Consider the following 27225-nt stretch of genomic DNA (forward strand, 5'->3'; position numbering starts at 1 on the left):
TTCAATTGGAAAATAGCAAAACATGTTATTTCTAGGGATCAAAATGGGCTAAGGAGCTCTATTTAGTGTTACAAAAATAAGTTATTATATCAAAGAAAGGTTTTATATCAGCGTATGTAAACCTTACCTGACTGAGCTAGGCGGTCCTTGGCATTGTGGCACTGCAACTGTTCTATTCGGCTGCAAAGAGATGTCACTTTTGTGTGCAACCTCTCCAACTCGTACCCTGAAAATTCCTGCTGAAAATACACAACACACTCAGATGTTTTTCATTCTTCATTATGCCAAGAGGACAAATAGTTAATTTAAGTAAACAATATTCTATGTCCATAGCCGTGCAAGTACAACTTTGTAAAAGTCAACTAAACAGAAAAATAATATACAGCCTACATTATGTGCATACACACTAGTATTTTTGTTTGCTGTTGCATGTCACCTCTTATAGAAAAAATGAGCTTTGAACCCACCTGTAGTAAGATTTAAAGGACATGCTACTTTCATGGAAATAGCAGCAGCCCGCATGGACGCCATCAAATGTGTTTGGAATTAAGAATACAGTTTAGAATTTACAAGGTGAGATAAAATATCATGTTTCAAACTGAAGTGTGGCGACACCATCTATTACATGGACCTGCATAGCCTACAACTATGTATAACAAGTTACTTACCTTCAGAAACACCCTTTCTGGTGTCCATCTAATCGTACACTCCACGCCTGTGGAATATCTTAAGGCACCAAACTGATTCCGGATATTTTCCTAGCCAGGGGTCTTGGCGCTTTGTAGTATGCCTGCTGATGTAGGTCAGTTTCATTCATTTTTCTCAACCTGTGCCCGCAGACGCGTAGCATTTAACAAGTTGTAAGTGACACTGCACTGCGCTAATCTCTAAAGTGGGACGTTTTAGATGGGAAGGAAGAAAGAGGCCACTCCACAGAACGGGAAGGTGGGAGGGCAGTGAGAAAATATGCAGTCAGAGTATCCACCAGAAATAGTGCTGCCATAGGAGTGGCCTGAAGCCGCATGGAGCCAGATGTGTGTTTGAGCTCCAGCTATTGGCCTGCAGAGGCACTAATCCTGACAGATGGGGGTGTAAGGGGGTTACCCTGGACTCCAACTAACAAAGCGGGGGTGCCGGGAGGGGACCCATGGAGGCGCTCCACCTAACTCCAGGAGAGACCACCGCAATCAAAGAGGCAGCGAGAGCCGTGTGGCCTTGCATCTAAATTTGCTGGCGGCCCACCCGGGGATGACATTAGAACGGAGGCGGCCATGAAAGAAGTGGTGCAGTCTTCAGCCCGGGAGCCCCAGGAACAACAAAGGGGCCGAGGCGGGCCAGAAAAAGGTGTTCCTGAGTGCGAGTGGGGCTGTCGGAGCAACCGGAGCCAGGGACCAGATTCGCCCGAGGCCCTGGGGAGAGTCAAGCAGAGAGCCATATCGGCAAACATATTCAAAGAGCTGCCCAGAAGGGGAAAGTTGTGAGGTGGGGCAGACATGGACAATGATGAGCCTGCCTGGTGAGTGCCACGGGGAGACGGGCAGGGTGCTCGTGCCCTGCGGCGGCAGAGTACACTGTGGTGGTGCTGCCTGTGGCCAGGGATTGCGGGCCTTCGGAGTGGTTTGGGGGGCACAACAGCATTACTGCTGTGGGGAAGCCCCGTACCCACAGAAGACGAGTAGGAAAGAGCTGCCGGACGTGAGGAAGCCTGTGGTGCAGAGATAAACCAAGACATGTGCGAGGGCTAGAAGAGGATATGGGCAGCCAGCAACATGTGGAGGGTGCAGTGAGCTGTGCATGACTGCCGCCTTGGAAATACCAACGCGCAGAACTGCTGACCTTGCACGTTCTCTTCGGGGCGAACAGATCTTACCAAGGAACTCCCCACTGCTAAAAGAGACCTTGCACCATCTCAGAGTGAAGACTCCATTCGTGAGCCATCATGCACCGGTGGCTTAGCTTGTACGCCCTGGGGTACAGAGAACCTGCCAGGTGTTGAACCACCAGGGACATGCCCTAATGTTCCAGCCATGTCCAAAGGCGAAGAGCCTCTTGACAAAGGTTCCATGACCCCACCCCACCCTGTTTGTTGCAGTACCACATGGCGGTGGTGTTGTCCGTGAACACCGTGAAAGAAGGAAGGAATGCCTTCAGTGCCAGACGAATCGCCCAAGGCTACAGAAGATTGATGTGGCGCCAGGACTCCGCCGGAGACCAGACCCCCTTGACCTCCGCATCTCACATGTGGCCACCCCATCCCAGGAGTGAAGCGTCTGTCAACACTGTGAAGTCTGGTTGGGGAAGGGAGAGGGATCTGCTGTTGACCGAATCCTGGTTCGTGAGCCACCACTGCAATTGGTGTGCAGTGCCCTCCGAGATCTGGACCCAATCTGAAAGATTCCCCTGATGCTGTGCCCACTGGAACTTCAGGTCCCACTGCAGAGCCTGCATGTGCCACCTGGCATGATCCACCAGCAGGATGCAGAAGGTCATGAGGCCCAGTGGCCTCAGGATCATTCTCACCGAAGTCTGGGATTGAGGCTGAAACATCGGTATCATAGCCTGAATATACCGGACTCGCTGCTCGGGAGGATAAGCCCGAAACTGTGCTGTATCCAGAACTGCTCTGATGAAAAAGAGCTTCTGAGAGGGAATCTGGTGCGACCATGGCACGTTGATAGTGAACATCAGCAAATGCAGGAGGTCCGCCGTAGTCTGGAGTAGGCCTCGGAAACAGGGAGAGACAATCGCGGATCGCTCTTTCCGACTTTCTCTGTCTAAAGTTTATTTATTAACTCGGAAAAATTACGAATTTTGTGTATGAACTTTGGATGCCTCTGATGTAAAAACATGCGCTGGTTTCTGTTTTGAGCCAGCACAGCTTTTCAACATACGGCCACAGGTTCGCATCAACCATGCAGTCCAGATCAATAAAGATTTTTTTTATCCCCAAAAAATGCAGAAAAAAGCAGCATGCGGTTGCGTGCAATAATGAGACGTGACAGGTAGCAACTATTTTAGAAGTTCGACTGTCAACTGCCATGGCTGGCCATAACCATTCATCTCAATAGCCCATTTTTATGTACCTTTACCACAATACATCCGTTACTGCATGCAGAACACATCTGACACAATAAGCACCAGACACTGTCAGACGATTTTAAAGAGAGCCTGAAGGTATGCGCAAACCGCAAAGAACGGAATGTAATTACTGGTCCTCTGTTGAACCCCTGCACCAGAGGGAGTGTGAAAAGCAGCAGCATGCTGCCTCTGCTCAGAGAGGGGACATTAATTAAACTGTGTTCCCAATACTGGTTGCATATTGGCTCTATATCAGTGATTTCCCGCTCTTGACGTCATGCCATTTGCGTACTGCAGAAGTTATGTGTGGAAAACGTGTTCTCCTTGTCTCCTGCATGTGGGGAAAGCCTTCAAGGCAGCGCTGGGAGGGGGGCTGGGCACGAAGGAAGCAGAAATGCGAGTCACGGCCTGGCGGCCGTGAAGTGTGAAGCAGTGGGCGGGGAAGCAGATCCCTTTGAAGCTCTCGGAGGCAGGAGCAAATGGTAAGGGGAGGAGAAATGCTGCTGGAAGGCTCGGGCAAGCAAGGCAAGTGTGAAGCAGTGGGCTGGGGACGAGGCCATGAAAATTAAAGCAATTAGGGGGGAGGTGGGAGGGAGGCTGATAGGCAGAAGGCTCGGGCAAGCTTGCGCACGAGGTTGATGCTCTCGGCATTGAGGGGCGCATTCCTTTGAAGTGTCGGGTCTGATGCAGCTTGTGGTCACGTGATTTCACGTGAACTGTTGAAAATCCGCTTGAGTCTTTTGAGAGCCTTGGAAGAGCCTTTGGTTTAACCCCTTCGATGCTTGTGACGGAACCATTCCGTCATCAGTCACGGCTGAGCTGTGCTGATGACGGAATGGTTCCGTCACGACCGCACCCTGTTCTGGAATGTCCAGCACAGGGGCGGAATCGGCGCCGCACGGAAGCGGTTAAGTAGTGGTTTAGCTGCATTAGACTCGCATATTCATTCCTTGCGGAATGGAATAGGCGAGACCTAAAAAGGAAGCAGAACTGCCTTGTATAGGAGCTGGACAATGCGCCCATTGTGTATAATTTACAGTGTTCCTCCTGGTATTAGTTTTATGCAGGTAGTGATTGCCAAAATGTTGGTAACAATATAAATCACCGTAATAAGCAGATTTTAAATACAAATCTTCAGTATCAAAGGCAGCATAATATTTCAAATCAGAAAACAAAGCTTCTACGGCCTGAACATCCCAATCATCAGAACGTATATTTTGTTTAATTACATCCCCCATAGAAACTCTAAGCACATTAGGGACATTTATAACCTCAGTGGGCCCATAGATTTGAAAACGAACAGCATCCCATACAATCCCATCTAAGACAGACCAAGCAGTGATGTTAACAAAAGCCAAGTCTCTCTTCAATCTGTGTGATGAGGAATGGGGAGCCAATGTTCCATTGATATGTTGAATGCATGTTCTGTCCTCGACAGTGTCCACTGACAAGTCGAAAAAAATACACCACAAAGCCAATTGACATGAAAGGTAAATTGAAAAAAGCACCAACCAAATGTAGGTCCAAGGGGGAATCAACATTTTTTTTTTTTTAAACAGTTTAGCTAAAACAGAGACCTTTGAAGGTTTCCTCGATGTTTGTGAATCAGTGTCCAATGAAAATCTGGATTCTGTAGCCAAGCGAGTTTGCAAGTCAGGCATCGATAAGTCAGTTGGGTAAGTGTAGTCAGTTTCATCAAGTTGAGTACCAGGCAGTGTACTTAATAAAGGACTGGAAACTGCAGGCATCTCGAGGGCAACATCCGGCACTGGATCAGAAGCCGGGGCCAAAACAGAATTTCTCAAAATCGAAGGACATGAGACTGCCGGTGTCATACTAAGAAGAATCGGCCACTCTGTGTATCTTGACATTGTCAATGGAGATATACCTGTTTTCCTTATGACCTGGAAGTGGTGGTAAAATGACTGTTCTTGTGCCATTCACACCAAGCACCGGAACTGGAGCTCGATAAGAGGGACCAATTCACCAACTTGGGGTAGCCAGCCAACTACTGGGATCTGTAACGCATCATCCGAGGTGGAGGGCAAATGTTCCTTTGCAAGACGGTCTTTCGTCTCTTGTAGATTCTGTAAAACATTGCAATGTTCATCTACGTCAAAGGAGGCAGCAACCGCCGCCTGGTCTAGACCGTCAAGGTCCTGTACAAACATCTTGATACCAAAGAGCATTTCATACGGGTTCCGCCCACCCAGAGACCTTCTAGGGAGATTATTTGGAGCACGCTGCACGCTATTGAGGTGGGCCAGCCAATTCCTGCCAGTGCCTATAACCCTAGCTGTCAAAGACTGCTTTAAATCTTGGTTCATTCGTTCCACAACACTATTACCCTCAGGTCTGTATGGAGACAAAAACTTGGCTTGGACCCCCAACAAATTCATGGTATCCTTATATGCCTTAGAGGCGAAAGCCGGACCCTGATCCGAATGGAAGGTACCACAGGCAAAGATCCCTATAAAGACATGCAAGTCTCTTATGACAGTTCGTGAATCAGCGCTGCGATGTGGCCTCACCCACACAAAGTGTGTGCATGAATCGACTGCTACTAAGATATACTTATACGCAGTATCAAAAGAAAAAGGAACGCAGTGATCTAAATAAACACAACCATGTGGTTTATTAGAAATGTACAACTGTGTCTGGGGCAGACGCGCAGCAGTTGAAGGCTTAATCTGCTGGCAAATGTCACATTGAAGGACATAATCCCGCGTCTGCTTGTAAAGTCCCCGCCACCAGAAACGTTGTTGTGACTGAGATACAGAGGCCGAAACGCCCGCATGCGCAACACCTTCATGGGCTGCAGTAATCAGCGCTGGCCTGCGGTCCGCGTTGGGAATCAACCTTTCACCAACGTCAGGTATTTTCACATAAGGAACTTTATCAAGACTTAATTGGTATGAATACTTCGGAGGGAACCCCTTAGGATATTTACTTCCCTTCTCAGTCGCAGCAACAGCTGCCAAGATATCATCATCAATCTTACTTTTGGAACGTGTAACTACTGCAACCAAATATGTCGATACTGCTGATTTTGCGGCCTCATCGGCCAAAGAATTGCCAACACCATGGACTCCTACGCGCTGCTGATGACCGAGTATGAATTACAAGCACGAGTTGAACTGCTCTTTAAGCTCAGCCACTCGGACCCAGATCATTTTATGTTTTATTGTGCTACCCTTGGAATCACGAAAATCATTCTGAATCCAAAAGAACAGGTTTTCATTGTAATACTGGACACAGAAGTAAGAATCACTCACAATAAGAGTTGTCACACTAGGATCAGCATACTCCAATGCAAGCATCAGAGCACGAAGTTCTGCCAATTGTGCGATGCAGTCCCCTAAAGTCTGCGTGCGCACGACCATGGACTTGAACTTGAAAATGGCGCAAGCAGAAACGTATGCATGCTTAGACCCATGCGCAACTTGCGCTGAACCATCAGTGTATATGATGCAACGGAAATCCTCCTAAGGCTGCATAGTCAAAGGCGCAGGATGAACAAATTCATACTGCAAAAACTCCTGCGACAGTAGGGAGGCATCAAAAATAAATGTGACATCCGGAGACGTCAATGATGCTGCCCATTTTATCCACCGTGGGTGCAAAGCTTTAGAATTAGGAACACTGGCTTTCGTCACTGCCTCTAATGCAGGATACGGGGTAACAACCAACATGCGTTTTCCCTGCAAAAGCGCACGTTCTTTAAGAATCGCCATCTGCACTGCTGTCAAAACTTTTTCCACAGTGGAAAACCGCATTTCAGCCGAAGTGTGACTTGTAAGCAATAGGTACTATGTCTCCTTCGTTAAAAGTAAGGTAAGTGAAACCCACCACCCCAGGGATGATTCTTATCACCAGGTTGGTGTGGCTATCACGAGTCAGTAAGAATTTAGATTCTGGAAGATCAGCCTGCAAAGATTGCAAAATAACTGAATGTTCCGGCAGCCAGCATCTATTAAAACAGCAAAGATAAAGGATGTCTTGGATGTTCTCTACATACAGCTAAAAATTAGATTGTGTACTTTGATCACTGAAAAATCGTGATTCCTTAATAAGGTCAGGACAGGGAAGTTTCTCCCTTAGAAGCACTGGCTTCTATGTATAACAAATATTTGAGTGCCGAGGTACAACTGTTCAGCTAGCTTAATTTAATTTATCTCCTTAGGGATTTTGTTTAAAGTCGACATCTGTGGTCGTGGGATGTCACCGTCACCTTGAAGGGCACCATCACCTTACTTAAAAACAATTTGGACTGCTAAAATCAATGTTGACAAAATCATTTCACATTTTGGATTGGTAGTGCGACATCCTATACCACCACTGCCAGTGTTGTATTATTGTAAAATATTAGTATTTGCGTTCACAGCCGGGAAGGTCACCCACGAATAGAAAATTCCGTATGGGTAAGTTACTTCCGCACTCACTACCATAATAACTGCCATGCCCTCCAACCCAACGTTATAAGCCTGCAAATGATTGCGAACCGCAATTCAACTATGCTGCGGTATGTCAACGTCAGCCATAGTGACACAGTAAGAAACAGGTACAACAAAAAACTACGTAGCACAACTGGGTAGTAATTCAAAAGGAAACCATTTAAAAAGATTCAAGCTTGAAAAGACCTTTGTAACTATAGGTAGGTTTGTCCGACACCACTGTCTTCCGGAAACAGTGAAGGGGGTTAAGGACTGATATAAGCGCTACTCAAGTGCCACGTAATAAGACCACCAACTGTTGGGCGCCATGTCGCAGGGATTCTGCTCCTACACAGAACTGTGCATAGAGACTTAGAACTTCAGTGAATTAGGGTGTACCAAAACTCACCTCAGTATCCAAAATCCCCTACCAGACTAGCAATCAGTGTCTCATTGGTTCTTCCATACCCCCAATGATTTGACAACCCAGAACATGGACTTAGAACACCTCAGGTAATGTGGAACACATGAACACTCTTTCGTTATATTAACATACCAATCCAGAACGAGGAGTAAATGAAGATACGTGCAAGTGTGAAATATTTATTTCTAGTGCCGTGTTCTCAAGTGCAGTATCTTGGCTAATACAAGCAAACATATTATAAGCAACAAGGTTATCAGCATAGTTACTAGTCCATAAAATACAAAGGGAGAAAGCATGTTTAAATGCTAAAGGGAAGAAGGCTAAATGGCACCTGAGTCTTACCCTCCCTTGCTAGTATATTATATTATATCTAAAGAATGTCTCTTGAGGTTTTAGAAGGGTGGCCCTATACCTTTGATCTTAGTGGAAAGGGATCACATCTTCCACCAGCTCTCTGCACGCGAAAATTCATCAAGTGTGTGCGCATGCTCTGCGCAGTGCATTATTAAATGCGGCAAAAGCCAGAGTTGGCCACAGCTGCATATGTTTTATGTCTAGGACGTGCGCTGATCAGACCTCACAACAACCACTGTGTTGAAATAACCTTGAAGGCCTCGGCACTCACTGTTCCGACATAGCTTACCAAGCAAAGCTGATACAATAGGAAAACATATTATTCTCGTGTGAAGCAAAATATTCTACTAGGCTCAAAGCATTAACAACAATGTGTGTCGTGTGCAGAAGCAGCAGAAAGGAAAAAATGGCGTTTAAACTTCTAATAAGCTCATGCTAACTTAACACAGTGCGGAGGCAAAGCCTATCTATATGACACGGGTCTTCCCACAAATGACCCATGCCCATATCTACCAGCATGGTTCTAACCCTTTGGAGCCAGATGACCGTGCATGATTTATCTGCCTCTACTGCCATAGCTTAATGTGCGAGCTCTGGAGTGGACCCTAATCGGCGCCAAAATGCTACTGGTCTGAATCGTACTTCCTCCACCAGCAGATTACAGCCCAAGTCGGATAACAAAGGTGTTAATGGAGTGCTTTGTGGTAGTCCAGTCAGAGCTCTCACAAATTTGTTCTGGGCTAGTATCAGGGAAGAAAGGTCATTGAAACCCCAAAGTTCTGCACAATATATTATGGAGGACCTGACTTGATGTTATAAATCTTAACTGCTGGACCTATAAGCTTGGTATGGGAAAGACGAAATTCTTTTAACAAGATCCCAGCTAGTTGGCTGTGTTTAAGGGCCATGAGGTCTATGTGAGGCTTCCAGTTTAGTTTTCTGCTCAGGGTAATCCCTAAGAATGTAAACAGGTCTGTATTTTCTAATTGCTTCCTGTTCATGGCTACTCTCCCTTTGACTACATTCTGCTTGTGCAGGACCATAAATTTTGTCTTATCCACGTTAATCACTAAATTGGGATCTTGGCAAAACACATCAAATCGTCCGAGTGCCCTAACTAACCCTGCTTGTGTATTTGATCTAATCAGGGTGTCGTCCGCAAACATAAGTAACCGTATTTTCATGCCAGCAAGGTAAGTAGCGTCTGTCGGGTGTGTGAGAAAATAATTTACAACACCATTAATAAATAATGAGAATAAGGTTGGGACTAGGACACACCCTTGCCGCACCTCTTTGGAGGCTGGAAATCGTGGGGTTACTTCTCCCTGGGAGCCCCATCGGACTTGTGCAAAGTTGTCCTTGTGCAATCGCACTACCATAGAAAAGTGCTGCTGGCATCCCAAGGTGATGCAATACTTCCCATAGCTTCATACACGGGACCAAGTCAAATGCTGACTTATGGTCAACAAAGGTGGCATAAATAGTGCCACCTGCTATTACAACAATGTGCCAATAGTTTAATAAAAAACGGAAAACTTGGTCAATGGTGCTTGTATTGGAAAGAAATCCTGCCTGGAGGGGAGATAGTATGTGTTTGGTTTCACTCCAATCCTGTATCTGACTCAACACTAGCCTTGCTGTACTCTTGAATAGAATCAATAAGGCTAATCGTCCTGTAGTTACTCGGACAGGAGCGATCCCCTTTTTTTTATGAATTGGGAGTATTTCGGCACCACGCCAAGGTTCTGGGATGGGGGCTCCATTTGCAATAGCATTTGATAACCAAAGAATATACTTTACCCTGTCTCTTTATCATGAACAAACAGATCAGCTGGGATGTGATCTAACCCTGGTGCTCTCCCCCTAGGTGATACCTTCAGAGCATTCTCAACCTCTTCTTGGACAAATAACAGAGGCTGGTCAACCTTGGGAATTAAAAACAAAATTGGTGTCATCATCTTTGGCAGTGAATTGCTCCTCAAAAAAGGAGACCCACGTGGACTGGGCAACATACATGGCTTTTGCCCTGACCCAACATTCCCGCATTTAACCAAATTCCCAAAACACTGCATGTTTTTCCCCTTACTAGCCTGTAGGAGCTCTAACCATCTTTGTTCATCCCAATCCCTTTTTGCTGTTACTAAGGTGGTCTTGTAGAGGGTTCGAGCAGTTCTTATTCTCCTGCTATCTTTTAATTTAATGGCTATGGACAACTGCCTGGATGCCTCTCTGCAGCTTTTGTTATACCATCTGTTCTGCCTAACTAGACCTTTATCATTTGGTTTACATGTCTTTGTAAAAAAAGAATTGATTTAGCAAACAATTCATCATGAGCTCATGTGTTGTCATGGTATACAAATCTACTAAGGTACTCTCTACAGCTGCCTTATTTTGTGTGAGGGAATTTGCATTAGTTACAAACCTATCCCATTTCACCCGCCTCAGGATGTTACTAAGTAGAACTTCCGCTGCTTTACTCTCAGATGTTATTCGCCAAGGATTTTTAGAGCCCGGGGACAAAATAGATAGCACAAGCGGGTTGTGGTCGCTTTAAATATGCTCACATACCGCCATATCTATGAGGGCTGACCATTGTTCAAGGTTGAGGAGAATGTAGTCTATGCTGCTACTTCTCAATCCATTACTATATGTTGGGGAAACCAGTCTGTCTGAGGGCGTTCTTCCATTTGTAGCCCTGAGTCCCCCTCTTCAAGCATAGTGCTTTTTATTGTAATGCGGTCTCAGTCCATTTTCTTATGTGTGGCAACTCTAGTGAGGGCATTGGGCATCTTCCTCTGCGTTAAGATTGCCATCCTCCCCATCGAGGGGTTCGAAGGTAGTGTTGAAATCTCCAATAATCACCACGTTACATGCACCTCCCAAGTCTTCTAAAAGTTGTTTTAGTTTGGTGATTGTGGTCAATTGCCTTCCTCCAAAAAGCCTCCTTGCATATAGATTATCAGAATTAAGTGGCACAAGTAGTTTGAGCTAAGAGATGGCCATAATATCAGGGCTGTCAACAGACTTCCTCAATATTATAGCTCATACACTGTTTCACCCATATAGTAAGACCTCCAGATGGTCTGCCCATCAGCCCCCCTGTTGCTGGTTTGAAAAAATTAATGTAGCCTACATGAAAAATTAGATTTAGTGACCACGTTTCTTGGAACGCACAGATATCGTGTTCGTCTATAAAATCTAGCCAATCCAAGGACGTAAAAATCAACTGATCATGGGTCTAATCGAAAAGAGCCAGCAGCGCAATTTAATACACCATTTACCCCCGACATCGGAATTTGGGTGAAGTTGGCACGGGGACTGTAATAGACTTGGGTCTCTCTACTACACTCTCTCTCAGGCATTACTTCATTAACCAGCCTGCTCAGATTACAGCAGGTTCATATGTATGAATCGTTTTCTGCAGTTAACTCTATGTATTGGGCTCTTAGTTGATTTGTACAAGAGTTTGAATTCTTTAAGCTTCAATATATGTTAGACAAACTTGATCCCTCACTGGCTAATAAACTAGGGGCAGTTAGATTTCGCGTTATTATGGGGATTGTACTTCATTTTTATCTATGTTGAAATCACATTTGATGTCCTGCTCTCAAAGGCACCCTAGTTATCTACCAAGTCTCGGGATACCAAAGTAAGGCGAACATAGTCAAAGTTTAAACCTTCTAATGAGCACTGTTTTGCCGAGGACATATCCTTCCTTATGACTAATTTGTATTTACGCACCTGTCTGAGCCAGTGAATACATTTATTAATCAATGTGATGTAATCATCTTTTGCTGAGCTAAGAGTTAGCTTTGGCACACTGGTTAAAAATATTGGATTCCTCATGATTCGTATTAGTATTTTACCCCATTTACTGTAAGCGTCGGTTGATTCTGGCCCTGGGGGATGACTGATTTTCGGCTGCAAATGATAGTTCCTGCTTGCTCCCCCGTTCGGTCGTTGCAATCCCTGATTGACTTTCACACCATTTGGGACTAGGGTTTTAGTAGAGGTCATAACTTGATGGTATTTATTATTGTCTTTGTTAGTTGTCAAAAGGTCCGTCACTGTATTATTTTTTAAACTTTCCCTACTCTCCTGCGATTGCAGGGTCAGTGGTGGTTTGCTTGTGCCAACAAATATCTTGCAAATGGTTTTTCATTAACTCTGTTAGCTTTCCAACTAAGCTTTTAAGTGTGGTAACCTCCTCAGTAAGTTTGGGCTTTTAAGCTAGTCAGCCGACCAGAGAGTTCATCTGAAACACAAGGTCTTACATGAACAGAATGGAGTGACATTATGTCTTGAGTTTTAAACCGCTTCAGTATAAGCTACTTTGGGGCTTTCTTCATCCAGCGTAGATAATGCAGCAAACCTGTTGGTACATTCTATTACAGGTTCCATTTTGATAATACTTTTATCATCTGTACTTGTAACTATAGTTTGGGAATTTCTGATGCATTCTACTTCACCACCCATAGTTGGTCCCTTAGAGTTCGCTTTTTTCTTAAACAAATCTGGGACGTGTGGGGTAGAATTTCTACATTGGATGCTGGAACTAGGGGTTGGTGACTCAGCTATCATACTACATCCTGGAACCAAGGGAGTGGAGGTTGTTAGTATCGCCTCACACTCATTTACCAGGTCATCAATACGGGATTTAACTCGGTTATTATTCTGTAACGTTGACCGCTTTCCAAACCTTTTAAGCTTCTTGCCTTTCCCCATTTGACCTACTCCCAGGGCATCAATAGCTTTCCTTTTACCCATTTCTCCCTTATACTACGCTTACTTACAGAGATGGTGGCAATCATATAACACCAATAGTTTGAGTTTACGGTAGAAAGGAGGTACCTTGGAACTGTAACCAACTGTTCAATAACCAGATGTCAGGGGGGCGGCCCTGTCCTGTCTCTTCCCTTGGCCCGGCGCGCGCATGTCCCACGCCGCGGTGAAATTCTGTGCTTTTTGAGGGCGTTGTTGGCAGAGTGCACCTCCCTCCAGGTGATGCAGTGTATCCTGGGACTAGCAGTACCTCCTGCGACCAGGCAAGGGACAGCAGCAGGCAGAGAGCAGTGCCACAGACGAGTCCCGCGCCGCAGTGAAATTCAGTGCTTTTTGAGCACGTTGCTGGCAGAGTGTACCGGCCTCCAGGGGATGCAGTGTATCCTGGAACTAGCAGTCCCTCCAGTGACCAGACCAGGCAACAGACAGCAGCAGGCAGAGAGCAGTGCTACAGCCAACACTGGGGAAAGATTCCATGCTTTGTGCTAACAATCCATACCTCGAACGTCAATGTTAAGATCTACACTAAGAAGCTCGCACCCACCTGTAGTAAGCATCTTACACAAATCTGACAAAAATAATCAAGTGATATCAAAGATACTTAGAGCATTTGTATGGTTACAAATGCCTTTAATAGTAAAAGTTACTTACCTTTGGTAATGCTATATCTGGTAGAGAGAGTCTAGCCGCAGCTTCCTCAACTTTGAATTCTCTCCAGGCGCCAATCTGGATCAGTAAATTTTTCAGTAGTACCTCTGCGCACCGGGGGACGGTGGCACGTCTTCTCCGGATAGGTGGTCAGCGGAGCCACATAGGTCCCCTCTGGCATGCAGACATCAGTTTCTTCTGTGAAACCGTCCACGCCTCAACACGGCGCCACTACAGAAACTGGATGTGGAAACTGTGCCCCCAAATAAATCTTCAAAACATTAATAAAGAAAATACATCAAAAGGTATATTAATACCACACATGGAGTTTGAAGAACATCTCCGAAAAAAATCAACGAACACAGGGCTACATGACCCCTGGAGAATAACCCCTATAGGAGGAAAAAGACTATGCACTTTATAAACCATTCTGCATTGTTAATCGTATGGCAAAAGCCAACAGAACCTACAACAACACCACCAGGTTGTGTGACGATTTCATATTACGAGATATGCGGACAGTAGCAATCTAAAGGTATAAGAAGACTTATAGAAAGAACAAAGAAATTAATACCACCCACTGGTGTGCCAACCTGAAGAAAGAGAAACACCCCGACTCTACCAACCACACACATCTGGAGATGGATGTTATTGTAACATCAAAACAAAAGCTAAGTGGCCAGATCAAGCGATTTGATTAGTTCCAAAATTGATTGAGATAGTGATCTCTGGAATATAAACCCATCACTGAAAGGGTATAACCCTTACCTCAAAGGTCATTCGCAGAGCGCGGAGGATGGGCAGGGTGTTAAGGAATCTGCGGCTAAACTGTCATTACCACATATAGCATTACTGAAGGTAAGTAACTTTTACATCTGGTAGATACATCTAGCCGCAGCTTCCTCAACTTTGAATTACATACCAGAGCTATAATCCACTGGAGGAAGGTCAATCAATCAATCATAGCACAACATACCTGTGAGGGTCTCAAGGTGGGGGACGGGGGGTGGGGGGACGAAACGCTACTGCTCACTCGAAGAGCAAGGTCTTGAGGAGTCTTCTGTAGGTCAGCAGGTCTTGGATCTGCCATAGGTGGATGGGGAGGGTGTTCCAGGTCTTGGTGGCGAGGTGGGTGAAGGATCTGCCGCCGGAGGTCGCTTTTCGGATGCAGGAGACTGTGGCGAGGGGAGGTCGGCAGAGCGGAGCTGGCGGGTGGGGGTGTAGAAGCGGAGTCGTCTGTTGAGGTATGTAGGTCCGGTGTCGTGGAGTGCCTTTTGTGCGTGGGTGATGAGCTTGAAGGTTATCCTCTTGTTGATGGGGAGCCAGTGCAGGTCTTAGGTGGGGTATGATGTGGCGAGGGATGTCGAGGATCAGGAGTGCAGAGGCGTTCTGGATGCGTTGAACCCGCTTCAAGAGTTTGGCCGAGGCTCCAGCGTAGAGGGCATTTCCGTCCAGCCTGCTGCTGACGAGGGCCTGGGTGACCATTCTTCTTGTTTCGGTGGGGATCCACTTGTAGATCCTGCGGAGCATGTGGAGGGTGTTGAAGCAGGAGGAAGAGACGCGTTGACCTGCTTAGTCATGGAGAGGGTGGAGTCGAGGATGACCCCTAGGTTGCGTGTGCGGTCGGTGGGTGTTGGAGCTGTTCCCAGTGCAGTTGGCCACCAGGAGTTGTCCCAGGTCGAGGGGGTGAATCAGAGGAGGAGGATCTCTGTCTTGTGCGAGTTCAGCTTCAGTCTACTGTTCCTAATCCATTCGGTGACGTCTGCAAACTAATCCCACAAATGTTCAAGGAGAACTAGGCAGCAACTGACCAAGAGCATGTGGGAATAGTAAAACAAGAGCTTGGCTCTTAATAAAACCTATGACTTATGTCATGGAGCATATAAATAAAAGCAACTGTACAGGCCCAAGAAAATCGGTCCTTGAAGGTAGAGTTAAAAAGGTTTAAGAGTCTTCTGACAGAAGACAGACATGATCCCTTTACCCTAAAAGGGAAAAGAAGACTGGATGACCAAGAGGTTCAAATGCATGATACAAGACACAATCTCTGCTGTTTCTGAAAGTAACATAGAAAGAGATGTCCTACTGGAAACCTAATAAGACCGTCAGAATCCATTTCCTGAAGGAAACATGAACACTCCTTGTCATGATGAATATACTGTGGACGATTTCAAACATCCACAATCGTTCAATGACACCAAAGATGTATGTATGTATATATATATATATATATATATATATATATATATATATATATACACACACACACACACACACACACACACACACACATATAGACTCCTATGAAGTAGAGCATCCAGAGCACACACGTCTTGAACATATAGAGACGTGTATCAGCAGATACTCCTATTGGCCCATCTTGTCACAGAATTCTACCGGCCAATGAATATTGCAACAAAGCAGGGGCATATAAATCCTGCCCACTACAGTATCAAAGTTCAAAAGACAGAACACAACTGAGTCTCAATAAGCTCCGAATTTCAGGCCAAGCAAAAAAGAACCCTCTGTTCCTTTCTTCTACCTTTTTCTTTTTTTTGGAAAAAATTATTTAAAAAACAAGGATGTAGGAAACAGGGGAGCATATAAAGTGCAGTTCTAATAGAAGTACAGCCTTTTCCACAACACCTATGATACATGACAATATGAGAAACACAGCAACACATGCTTATGTATGAACCACATATCATCAAACATAAAATCCCTGAAATTAGGTATTTGGTAAAATATTTCTAGCCCCAAAACACCGGAGTGTGGTGGGAGAGGGTGAGGGAGGGGCTACCACCACCACAACAGTATATGTGATTTGTCAGTAGAAAATTGCTATCTGTGAATTGGTTAACAAGAAAAAACACAATCATGAAACCTCACAAAGTGAGAAATGCTTAAAGAAAAAGTATGTGTCCTCCAGAAGATAGGGTATGTAGACCAGATGCACGAGTTACTTACCTTCGGTAACGATAGATATGTAAGAAACAGTAGTTAGTATTAGATTCCTTACCTTAGAATATCCCCAGGCATCAGTCTGGATCCGGAAACTTTTGCGTAGCAGTACCCCTGCGCGTTGCTAGGCGTCGTTTGCGGCTCCGCGTCCGTCGTCGGCGCCGGGATGACGTCGCGGGACTACTTAGAAGCCGCCTTCACGCGCTGACGTCAATTCTTATACACAGGTTTTCTGCGCCAGAAACACAGAGCCATGAGAAAAACCAACACTGGCGCCTTAAAACTAGGGCCCTCAAAGGGAAATACCTTAACCCTAGATATCGGTTTGCAGAACGGTGAGGATGGGTGGGGCGGTAAGGAATCTAATACTAACTACTGGTATTTACAGATATATCGTTACCGAAGGTAAGTAACTTGTGCATCTGAAAGAAACAGGTTAGTATTAGATTCCTTACCTTAGAATAGATACCCCAGCAATACCAAATCCGGTGGTGGGTCTGCAAACCAATGATCACACCAGAAAGTCCTGGAGAACAGAACGGCCGAAAAAGCCATCTCTCCGGACTTGACTGTCCAGGCAGTAGTGTCTTGCAAATGTGGGCAGCGAGGCCCACGTAGCTGCCTGACAGATGTCCTGCAAGGGGACTACCCGACCCAGGGCAGTAGTAGCTGCGGCGGCCCGAGTGGAATGGGCCCTCAGCCCAACAGGAGGCTCCTTTTTAGCCAAAGAGTAGCATGCCTTTATGCACAACACGACCCACCGAGAGATGGTCCGTTTGTGCACCGCCCGTCCCTTCTTAGCACCCACGTAACCAGCGAAGAGTTGGTCATCCACCCGGAACTGGCGTGAGCGATCAAGGTAGAAGGAGAGCGCACGTTTTGGGACCAGACGGAGCGTCTCTTCCTCTTTCGAGGGATGCGTAGGCGGAAAGAAGGTAGGCAAGGTGATGGTATGCCCGATGTGGAAGGCTGTGACTACCTTGGGCAGGAAAGAGGGAGCATGGAGCTCACTGACCCTCCTGGCAGAGGTGATGGCAACCAGGAATGCAGTTTTGAGAGTAAGAAGCCGAACAGGGCAATTGTGAAGTGGCTCGAAAGGAGCGCACATCAAATAAGTTAGAACCAGGTTAAAGTCCACTGAGGCATCACAAAAGGTACAGGAGGAAACATATGAGTGATGCCCTTCAAGAATCTATGTACAACAGGGGACTTGCTTGGAACAACAAGAGAGGAAGGGAAGGAGACGCTCCTCTTCCCCTGGGGTAATCATACAAAAACAACAAAGGAGCATCACAACTAGAGTGACTGCAAGACAGAAAAGTAAATTTGTCAGCAAGTGAAACTGGTAGACAGTCTATGGCAGTTATAAATGGAACCTGATTAGGTTTTTGAAGAAGGCCCTCACTCACCACTAGTTGGTGACATGCTTCATCATTGGGCCCCACCGGGAGTGACCGAATGCCACCCCAGTGTGCTGCGACGCCAGAGTTACTGCGGAGCTGGTTCTGTGTTCGTGAAAGTGAAAGGTTAAAATGTCACAATTAGGTCAAAAAATATATTTTATTAGTTTTGCCAATTGGACAGAGTAAAAACAGTGAAAGGATAAAGGACCGGGATTATAAGTCCGAGATTATCCTTAGGTGTAGTGATCAGGTCAACATGTTTCAGCCTATGTGATGGAATTAATCAGGCATTCGTCAGGACCAATGTGCAAGTGATTAGTGTTATGTAAGGAACCCAGCGGTATGGGCGCGCTAAGGCTCACCCTAACCTAGGGTTTCTTGTGTGAAAAAAATAAAAATTAAAAGGTTTCTAAGATTCCGACGTATTAGAGTGGAACCGCGTTTATTCTGAGACATAGACATATGACATACAGAACATGAATAGAAAAGGAGAGAAAAGATTTGTAGTTAAAAATAATGTCCGTTGTCTTTTAAGAGTGTACACACTTGCTTATGGGTGTTACCTTAGTGACATTATAGCCATATATCAAGTACGAGTGAGAAAACCGTGAACTCGTGCTTATAAACGGTAACCGCAATCTTGTGGAGAGAGAGGATAAATGTCCTTCATATCTCATATTGTGGCTAAGGCTATACGGGGGCGGAAAACCATGAAAATGCCATAATTATAAATCTCACGAGTGGCAAAAAATCAAACAAGTTAAGCTCTTAGTGCTTAATTGGGCTACTAACAATCATTACGACTAAATGATAAAAACACACGAAACAAAAACATGCTCTTAAGGGGGGCGCTACAATTCTAAGCGCCATGGGTCTCGGGGGGGGGGGGGAGGATTGGAGGGTGGATAGCGACATGGCACACCCTGTTGGTTAAAATTACACAAATAGGAGGGTCATGAGATAATTTTAACATGCAGATGAGGTACTAATCTGTCTTCCAAGTTACTCACGCCTCTTTTGCCAAGCACCCGTTATAGCACCTGCATACCCCCGCGCTGGATCCCGAAGACTGAGGCGTCCCGTGGGCGAGGGGTATAAATAGTTGTAAGAGAGGATTGTAAGCGCCGTTCGTAACATCAGGCACTTCCTGCTTCCCAACCTGCCGCGCTGCGATTGGTTGCCGTTGCGGTCCCGTGATTTTGCACGTGGTTCCCGTTGGGCCAATCAGTCGAGGCAGTATGTCATCACCAGGGTCAGAGGGAAAGTACACGGTTGTCATGAATCGTCATGGTAACCGTTTAGGAAGCTAATAGTAAGCGCCGACCGCAAGTGTGCTAATAAAGTTATTTGTTAAATAGGAAAAAATGGGAAAAATATATATATTCGAAAAACAGGTAACGCATTGGGAACCACAGCGTTGTTAGTTTTAACCCCATGTCCCATGGATGAAAAAAATGGGGTGTGTTCAAAGGTGGCAAAAGTGCTAATTAACTCATAATTATATCTCAAGCTATTGCGATGGCAGGTGAAGAACAAAACAAAAGGAATTGGTAAAGGGCCATCCCTCTATTCAGAAAGAAGAACAAAAGTTACTTACCTGTAAACTGTGGTTCTCCAGTATTGGTGTCTTTCATAGATTCACATGCTTGAATATCCCCCGTCGTCGAAGTGGGAGTCCCACGGTACATAAAATAGCAGTTATATATGCATGTATACATGAAAATTATAATAAATAAAAATATACATACATATAATGCAATACATTGTAAATTCTAAAAGTACCATAGAACATAATAGGCCCATTGAAAAGCCTAAGGGAGAACTCACTTTAGTAGCATATTAGTGTCATTATGTGTTGGATCACATTCCAGCCAATCAGGCTGTAGCCTCCTCTAGAACCTTCTCCCCAGAAGCCCAAGTCCTCAGATTTTCGTAGCACAAAGAAGGTAAAAGTGCCTGAGGAGAAGAGAGCCTCTGAGGGGAGGATGGGAGGGTCGCATGTGAATCTATGAAAGACACCAATACTGGAGAACCACAGTTTACAGGTAAGTAACTTTTGTTCTTCTCCAGTATTAGGGGTGTCTTTCATAGATTCACATGCTTGAATAGAGTAGAAAGCAGTAAATCATCACATAAGTCATAAAGGTGATACATCAAGCAAAGAAGGTAAACATATTAGACAATATGCATGAAATACCAAAACATTATTAGTAAAAACCTTTATGACTGGAGGCGGGTAGCAACAGAGGCTCACCTTTATTGGAAAAGGTTCCGCAGCACCGCTTGACCTACTGCCGCATCCGCGGCGTCTGTTGATTGCAGGCAGTAGTGCTTAGTAAAAGTATGGCTGTTCGACCAAGTAGCAGCTCTGCAGATCTGTCGTAAGGGTACCCCCGCAAAAAGGGCAGCCGAAGTAGACACTGCTCTAGTTGAATGAGCACGAACTGGAGCAGGAAGGGGCTTTCCAGCCCGTTGGTGGCAGAAGGATATGGTAGAGGATATCCACCTGGTTATGGTCTGTTTGTAAACAGGTTGTCCTTTGCAGGTTGGACCATATGCCACAAACAATTGATCTGACTTTCTGATAGTTGCAGTTCGTTGAATGTAGAATTTTAGACAACGTTTCACATCTAATGAATGCAATGACCGCTCAGCTGGAGTTTGCGGAGCAGGAAAGAAAGTTTTCAGAATTACAGGTTCGTTGAGATGAAAGTCGCTGGGAACCTTTGGGATGAACTTAGGATTAGTTCGTAATGTCACAGCCTCGTTGGAGAATTGCAGAAAGGAGGCTGTATGGTAAACGCCTGGATGTCACTGACCCGTCTTGAGGACGTCAAGGCGAGCAAGAGGGCAACTTTCCACGTGAGAAATTTAAGAGTTGCAGAATGAATAGGCTCAAATGGTGGTAGAAGTAGTTGAGACAAGACCAAATTCAAGCGCCAAGCAGGCGGAGGGCGACGGATAGGTGGAAACATCCTAAAAAGGCCCTTGTAAAATTGCTTAATGATCCTTGAAGAACATAGAGATGTGGAACCATCATGGCGGAAACGGGAAATCGCCGCCAGGAACACTTTAAGAGTTGAGTGTGACAGTCCTGATTTTGCCAGGGATAAAAAGAAAGGTAAAATTTGTTCAGGTGTTGCAGTCATTGGGTCCAAATCCTTAGTGCGGCACCAGACACAGAAACGCTTCCACTTTAATTGGTACGTTTTTATGGTGGAGGGAGCGCGAGCCCGCGCTAACACCTCCCTGCAGTCCATGTCAATATTTAAACGTGCAAATTCATTGTACTCAGGTTCCTGGCATGGAGTTGAAGATATGCCGGATCCGGGTGACAGATTAGTCCCCGCTGCATCGTGAGGAGGTGCGGTAGAGGACGAAGCGGTAACGGGTCGGACTGCGAAAAGAGGAGCAGGTCCGTGAACCATGGACGTCTCGGCCATTTGGGTGCGATCAGGATGATGCAACAAGGTTGGAACCTCATCCTGTGTAACAGGCGAGGGATCAGAGGAAGTGGAGGGAAAGCATAACTGAAGTCGTTCGACCAATCGATCGAAAATGCATTCCCGCTCGACTCTGTGGGGATGCCAACTTGCAAAGCGTTGGCATTTCTTGTTGACAGCAGTCGCGAAAAAATCCATCTTTGGCCGGCCCCACAGCCGGAAGATGAACTCGACTGTCGGTTGGTTGAGTTCCCACTCGTGATTGTCCGACGATGCTCGGCTGAGTGAATCTGCCAGAACATTGGACACACCCGGCACGTGAATGGCTGTGAAATGAATTTGACGCTGAATCGCCCAATCCCATATCTCTTGTGCTAGTTGTGAAAGTAGAAGAGACCTCGTGCCGCCCTGCTTGTTGAGGTAGTGCATGCTGGTGGTGTTGTCCGTCCTTACCAGCAAAGTGTGTCCCTGCACTGTCCTCTGGAATGATTTTAGGGCTAAGAAAATCGCCAAGAGTTCCAGACGATTGATGTGCCAAGTTCGTTGGATTGTTGTCCATTTCCCTTTCACAGACATGCCGTCGAGATGCGCTCCCCAACCTTCGAGAGACGCGTCTGTAGTAAGCGTCAGAGTTGGAGGTTCGTCCTGGAATGAACGGCCTGCAGAGATGTGTGGAGGGTGAGCCCACCACTCCAGCGCTTTCTGGATGAGAGGTGTTAAAAGGACCTGGTCCTCGAATGACCCCGACACCTGTTTCCACTGCCTGTCCAGTTCCTCCTGTAGAGTCCTCATGTGCAATCTGCAATTTGGGATAAGTTGGATGCACGAGGAAGCCATGCCAAGGAATGATTTGAACATTCGGACAGAAACGTACAGTTTTAATTGGAGGAAGCGCACCATCTTTACCATGCGGTCCTGTCTTTCCTGGGAAACGAACACCTTTCCCTGCCGAGAATCTAGCAAGGCTCCGAGAAAATCTCTCCTTTGCGATGGTTGAAAGTGTGACTTCTGGCAATTGATTGAAAGCCCCAAGGCGTGGAAGAGGGAGACGCAGACCTGAGTGTGCTGCTCTGCCAGGTGAAAAGTGCTTGCCTTGATGAGGCAGTCGTCCAGGTATGGGTAAAATTGGATACCCTGGAGACGCAAGAAGGCAGCTACCGGGGCCAAGATCTTGGTAAAGACCCTCGGTGCTGATCGTAGGCCGAATGGCAGGACTTTGAATTGGAAGTGTAGCTGCCCGGCTGTGAAGCGTAGATACTTCCTGTGTCTGGGATGGATTGGTACATAGAAATAAGCGTCCTGAAGGTCGATTGTCGAATAGAACTCGCTTAGATTGAGAAAATTCAGAATTTGGAGCAGAGTTAATATCTGAAAAGTTTTTGAAATGATAAATTTGTTTAGGGCTCGTAAATCTAAAATTGGACGCCATTCCCCCGACTTCTTCTTGACTAAGAAAAAGCGGGAATAAAACCCCTTGCCACGTTGACCTTGCGGCACGACTTCAATGGCTCCTTTTCGGATCATCAATCTCACCTGGGCCAGAAGTTCTTTGAAATGAGGAGGTGGTGGCCCCGAAGGTGGATGAGTGGGTGGAAATTTTGTGAATTCCAGGGTATGTCCTTTGGATATAACGTCTAGGACCCATTGGTCGGAGGTGATTTCGGACCATTTGTAAAAGTACTTCGAGATGCGACCTCCAAGATTTACGGTCGGCAAAAGGAAGAGTCTGAGGCAGTCACTGCTTTTTGTTGTTTGAGCCACCTCTATAAGTGGATTTCCTCTGGTATGGTCTGGAGGTGGACTGACGATTTTGGGATTGATAGGAAACCCTCTGTCGGTTATCGTTGTAGGTGTTGTACGAACGATATTGGCTTGAGCCACGAAAAGTAGAGGAACCTCCGCCTCTACCCAGTGCACCTCGAAAGGGCCGCTTCTTGTACTGTAGGGTAGCCAAGAACTTTGCAGTGTCGGTGTCCTTTTTGATCGCCTCCAGGGCATCATCCACATGTTTGCCAAACAATAGCTCTCCGTCATACGGTAAGTCTAGGACTCTTGCTTGTACCTCTGGACGGAAGGTGGTAGATCTTAACCAACCTTGACGCCTCAAGACTGCAGCCCCAGCCAATTGGCGAAACCCCGTTGAGGAAATATCGAGTGCACAATCAATGATTTCGGATGAAATCAACTCCCCCTCTTGTATAATAGCCTGTGCTTCTGCACGGATTTCATCAGGTAGCTGAGGAATCAATGCTGCAACCTCGGACCACATCTGCCGGTCGTAACGGCCTAGTATAGCCAGAGTGTTTGCCGCCCTCACCGTAGTAGCCGCCATGGTTGTGAATTTCTTTCCTATTGAATCCAATTTGCGGCCTTCCTGATCAGGAGGAGACGTGAGTGGCGTAGCAGGATTGCGCGATCTTTTTTGTGCAGCCTGTGTAATTACCGAATCTGCTTTCGGTTGAGACACCAGACAGGCCGGGGAAGATGCCGGAGCCTTGTATTTCCTGTCCAATCTGGGTAGAACTGCAGGGACAGAATTAGGACGTTCCATCAATTTAAGGCCCTCTTTCCAAATATAATCCACGATAGGTATAGTGTGGGATTGCCTTTGAGATAGGTCCTTAAAGTCATACAAAAAGCATTCACTTTCATGCTGTTGTTGCTCGACCTTGAGATGAAACCGTTTAGTAGCACAGATCATCAAATTGTGGAAATGTGCAATGTCCACCGGGGGCGATTGTAGAGGTGAGGTGGGCGGAGTGGAAGGTGTTTGAGCCCTATAATCGTCCCACTCAGTCATGTCGACGTCATTGTCGTCGTCATCATTATTGTGAGGATCCGGATCCTCGTCGCCAGTGTCAGGACGAGTGCCACCCGGTGAAGCAGGTGAAACTGGTGCAGGTGCCTGAGGAAGTTGAGGTTGAGGTTGCGGAGGAGGCGGCGGGGCTGGAGATGCAGGTGTAGAAGAAGGAAACCTGCGGTTATAATCATCCAGCATGTGTTGTAGGTTCATGACCGAAGATAGAGGTATCTGTGTAGTCGGTTCTGAAGGCATCGGTCCTGATGCGTCAACAGGAAACAATTCAGTCCCATCTTCGACATTGTCCACCACATCACCCTCATCGCTATATTCCTGGCACTTAATGTGTAAATCCGAAGGACTGGTTGCCTGTTTAAAAAATTCTTCCACCTCTGAATCGTGTCCGGATTCTTCCTCACCAGACTGGAACAATTGGTCTGGAAGATGAGTGCCGCTCCTCACTGGACTCAGTTGGATGAGTGGTACTGTTCGCAAAGAAGAAGCAGTAACCACTGTATAGACGGCAGCCGTTTTTGCTGAAGGTGGACGTGACGTCAACGAGCCCGTTGACGTAAATGTGGCAGTGTCAGAATCAACCTGAGGCGGCTGCATCGTCCCCACAGAGGCAATCGGGGTAGAAATGGTAGGTTTTTTCTTCGTCGTCGAGGATTTCTTGTCCGTCGACGAAGCCGTCGACGGTGCCGTCGACGAGAGTGAAGCCTTGGTCGTCGACGACGGTGTAGACGTCGACGGGATGAGAGCCGTCGACGATGGAATTCTGGTCGACCAAGGCGCCGTCGACGAAGCGGTCGACGATGGAATCTGGTCGACGAAGGCGCCGTCGACGAGGCGGCCGTCGACGGGCCCGTCGACGAGGTGCTGGTAGAAGGCTTGATCTTCGTCGACTGTGTACGCGTCGACGAAGGCAGCGTCGATGACTTCGTCGTCGACGGTCTCTCTGTGACGGTCGTCGACGAGATCTTCACAACCGAAGAGATGGGTCTCACCTTCGTGGTCGTCGTCGACGAGGTGGTCGTCGTCGACGTAGCGCTGGTAGACATTGTACATGTCGTCGTCGATGTAGAGATGGCAGACACAGATTTCGTCGACGCTGAAGACGTCGACGGTCGCGTCGACGAGCCCGTCGACGAGCCAAAACCAGATTTTTTAATGGAAGGCAAGTCCTTGGGCGCAGACGTCAGAGAACCAGGTCCCGTAGACGTGCCCTGAAGCAAATCCTGTGGGGAGACAATCCTAGAGGACTCCAACAATCTACTCTTCTTGAGAAAAGGAGGAGGAACCTCAGTCTCAGACCCACGCTTCTGAGAGGACTTTGAAGCAAAAGATGACAGGCTCTCCACATCCGAAACAACAGACTCCGAAGTCTTCAACTTCTGTAGCCACAGAAGGAGACGGGCCTCTCTATCCCTCAGAGTCTTGGGAGGGAAAGTGCGACAGTACTTACAGTTTTTCACCTCGTGGTCTGGGTAGAGACAGTAAATGCATTTACTGTGTGGATCCTCGTGGAAAAGACGTAGTTTACCACAAGAAGGGCAAGCTTTAAACAAAGATTTCTTGTTTGAAGACATTTTCTTGAAGAAAAACAGTTGAAGTTGAAGAAAAACTGAGCAGAGCTCCGGGATACTCCCTTCACACGAGGTGCGGTAGAAAATCTGAGGACTTGGGCTTCTGAGGAGAAGGTTCTAGAGGAGGCTACAGCCTGATTGGCTGGAATGTGATCCAACACATAATGACACTAATATGCTACTAAAGTGAGTTCTCCCTTAGGCTTTTCAATGGGCCTATTACGTTCTATGGTACTTTTAGAATTTACAATGTATTGCATTATATGTATGTATATTTTTATTTATTATAATTTTCATGTATACATGCATATATAACTGCTATTTTATGTACCGTGGGACTCCCACTTCGACGACGGGGGATATTCAAGCATGTGAATCTATGAAAGACACCCCTAATACTGGAGAACTATAAATATAAATATAAAGGGGTTGCTTTACAACACATTTTATGTAGGATGCTAGGTAGCCTATATGGCTTAGTTTAATTATGATAGGTGTACTTATATACAAATTGAGATCAAAAAATGAAAAAAGTATATATCATGTTGATCAAGAAAAGGATATGTAATTGTATATATGTATAAGGAGCTTAGGAACTGCATGGAGTGGTAGTCATTAATAAAAGTATTGTCTTACGGGATGTTATTCAGGCCACGAAAGGAACAGGAGGAAACATGAGTGATGCCCTTCAAGAACCTATTTACAACAGGGGACTTGAACAAAGAAGGCTGATCAGGTAGCCTTAAGAAGGCAGAAATGGCAGAGAGGTAGCCCTTGATAGTGCCTAGAGCAGAGCCCTGCTGGGCAAGAGAAAGAAGAAAGAGGAGAACCTCTGAAAGAGGGGGAGAGAGTGGATCCACAGCCTTTGCTGTGCACCATGCCACAAATTTGTTCCACCTCTAGGCGTATAACGATTTTGTGGCGGGACGCCTGGCTGCCAGAATCACATCGCAGACTTCAGGAGGCAAGTCAAATGGCCTCAACTGTCGCCGCTCAATCTCCACGCATGGAGGTGGAGACTGGACAGGTTTGGGTGGAGAACTGTCCCCTGCTACTGCGACAGAAGGTCCTCCTGAAGAGGCAGACGAATTGGGGGGCATCGACTGACATGCTGAGTAGCTCGGGATACCAGTATCTTCGTGCCCAGTCCTGAGCCACAAGGATGACTTGGGGCCGGTCGTGCCTGATCTTCTTCAGCACTCTGGGCAGAAGTGGTATAGGCGGAAAGGCGTACAACAGACCGCAGCTCCACTCGCGACGAAAAGCGTCGCCGGGCGAGTGCCACCTTGGAAATTCCAAAGCGCAGAACTGAT

The 27225-nt window shown here is 46.3% G+C and overlaps 1 protein-coding gene across 1 annotated transcript in view; it reads right to left on the minus strand.

Annotated features, from left to right (window-relative positions):
• Window positions 1-27225, minus strand: part of NUP98 (nucleoporin 98 and 96 precursor) — an 853605-nt gene that overhangs the window by 70742 nt on the left and 755638 nt on the right. Inside the window, 1 exon segment of the mRNA XM_078658655.1 lies at window positions 128-239. Within this exon segment, the coding sequence (XP_078514781.1) occupies window positions 128-239 (112 nt within the window).

The sequence above is a fragment of the Lissotriton helveticus genome, chromosome 8 (assembly GCF_964261635.1).
Source record: "Lissotriton helveticus chromosome 8, aLisHel1.1, whole genome shotgun sequence".
Lineage (NCBI taxonomy): Eukaryota > Metazoa > Chordata > Amphibia > Caudata > Salamandridae > Lissotriton > Lissotriton helveticus.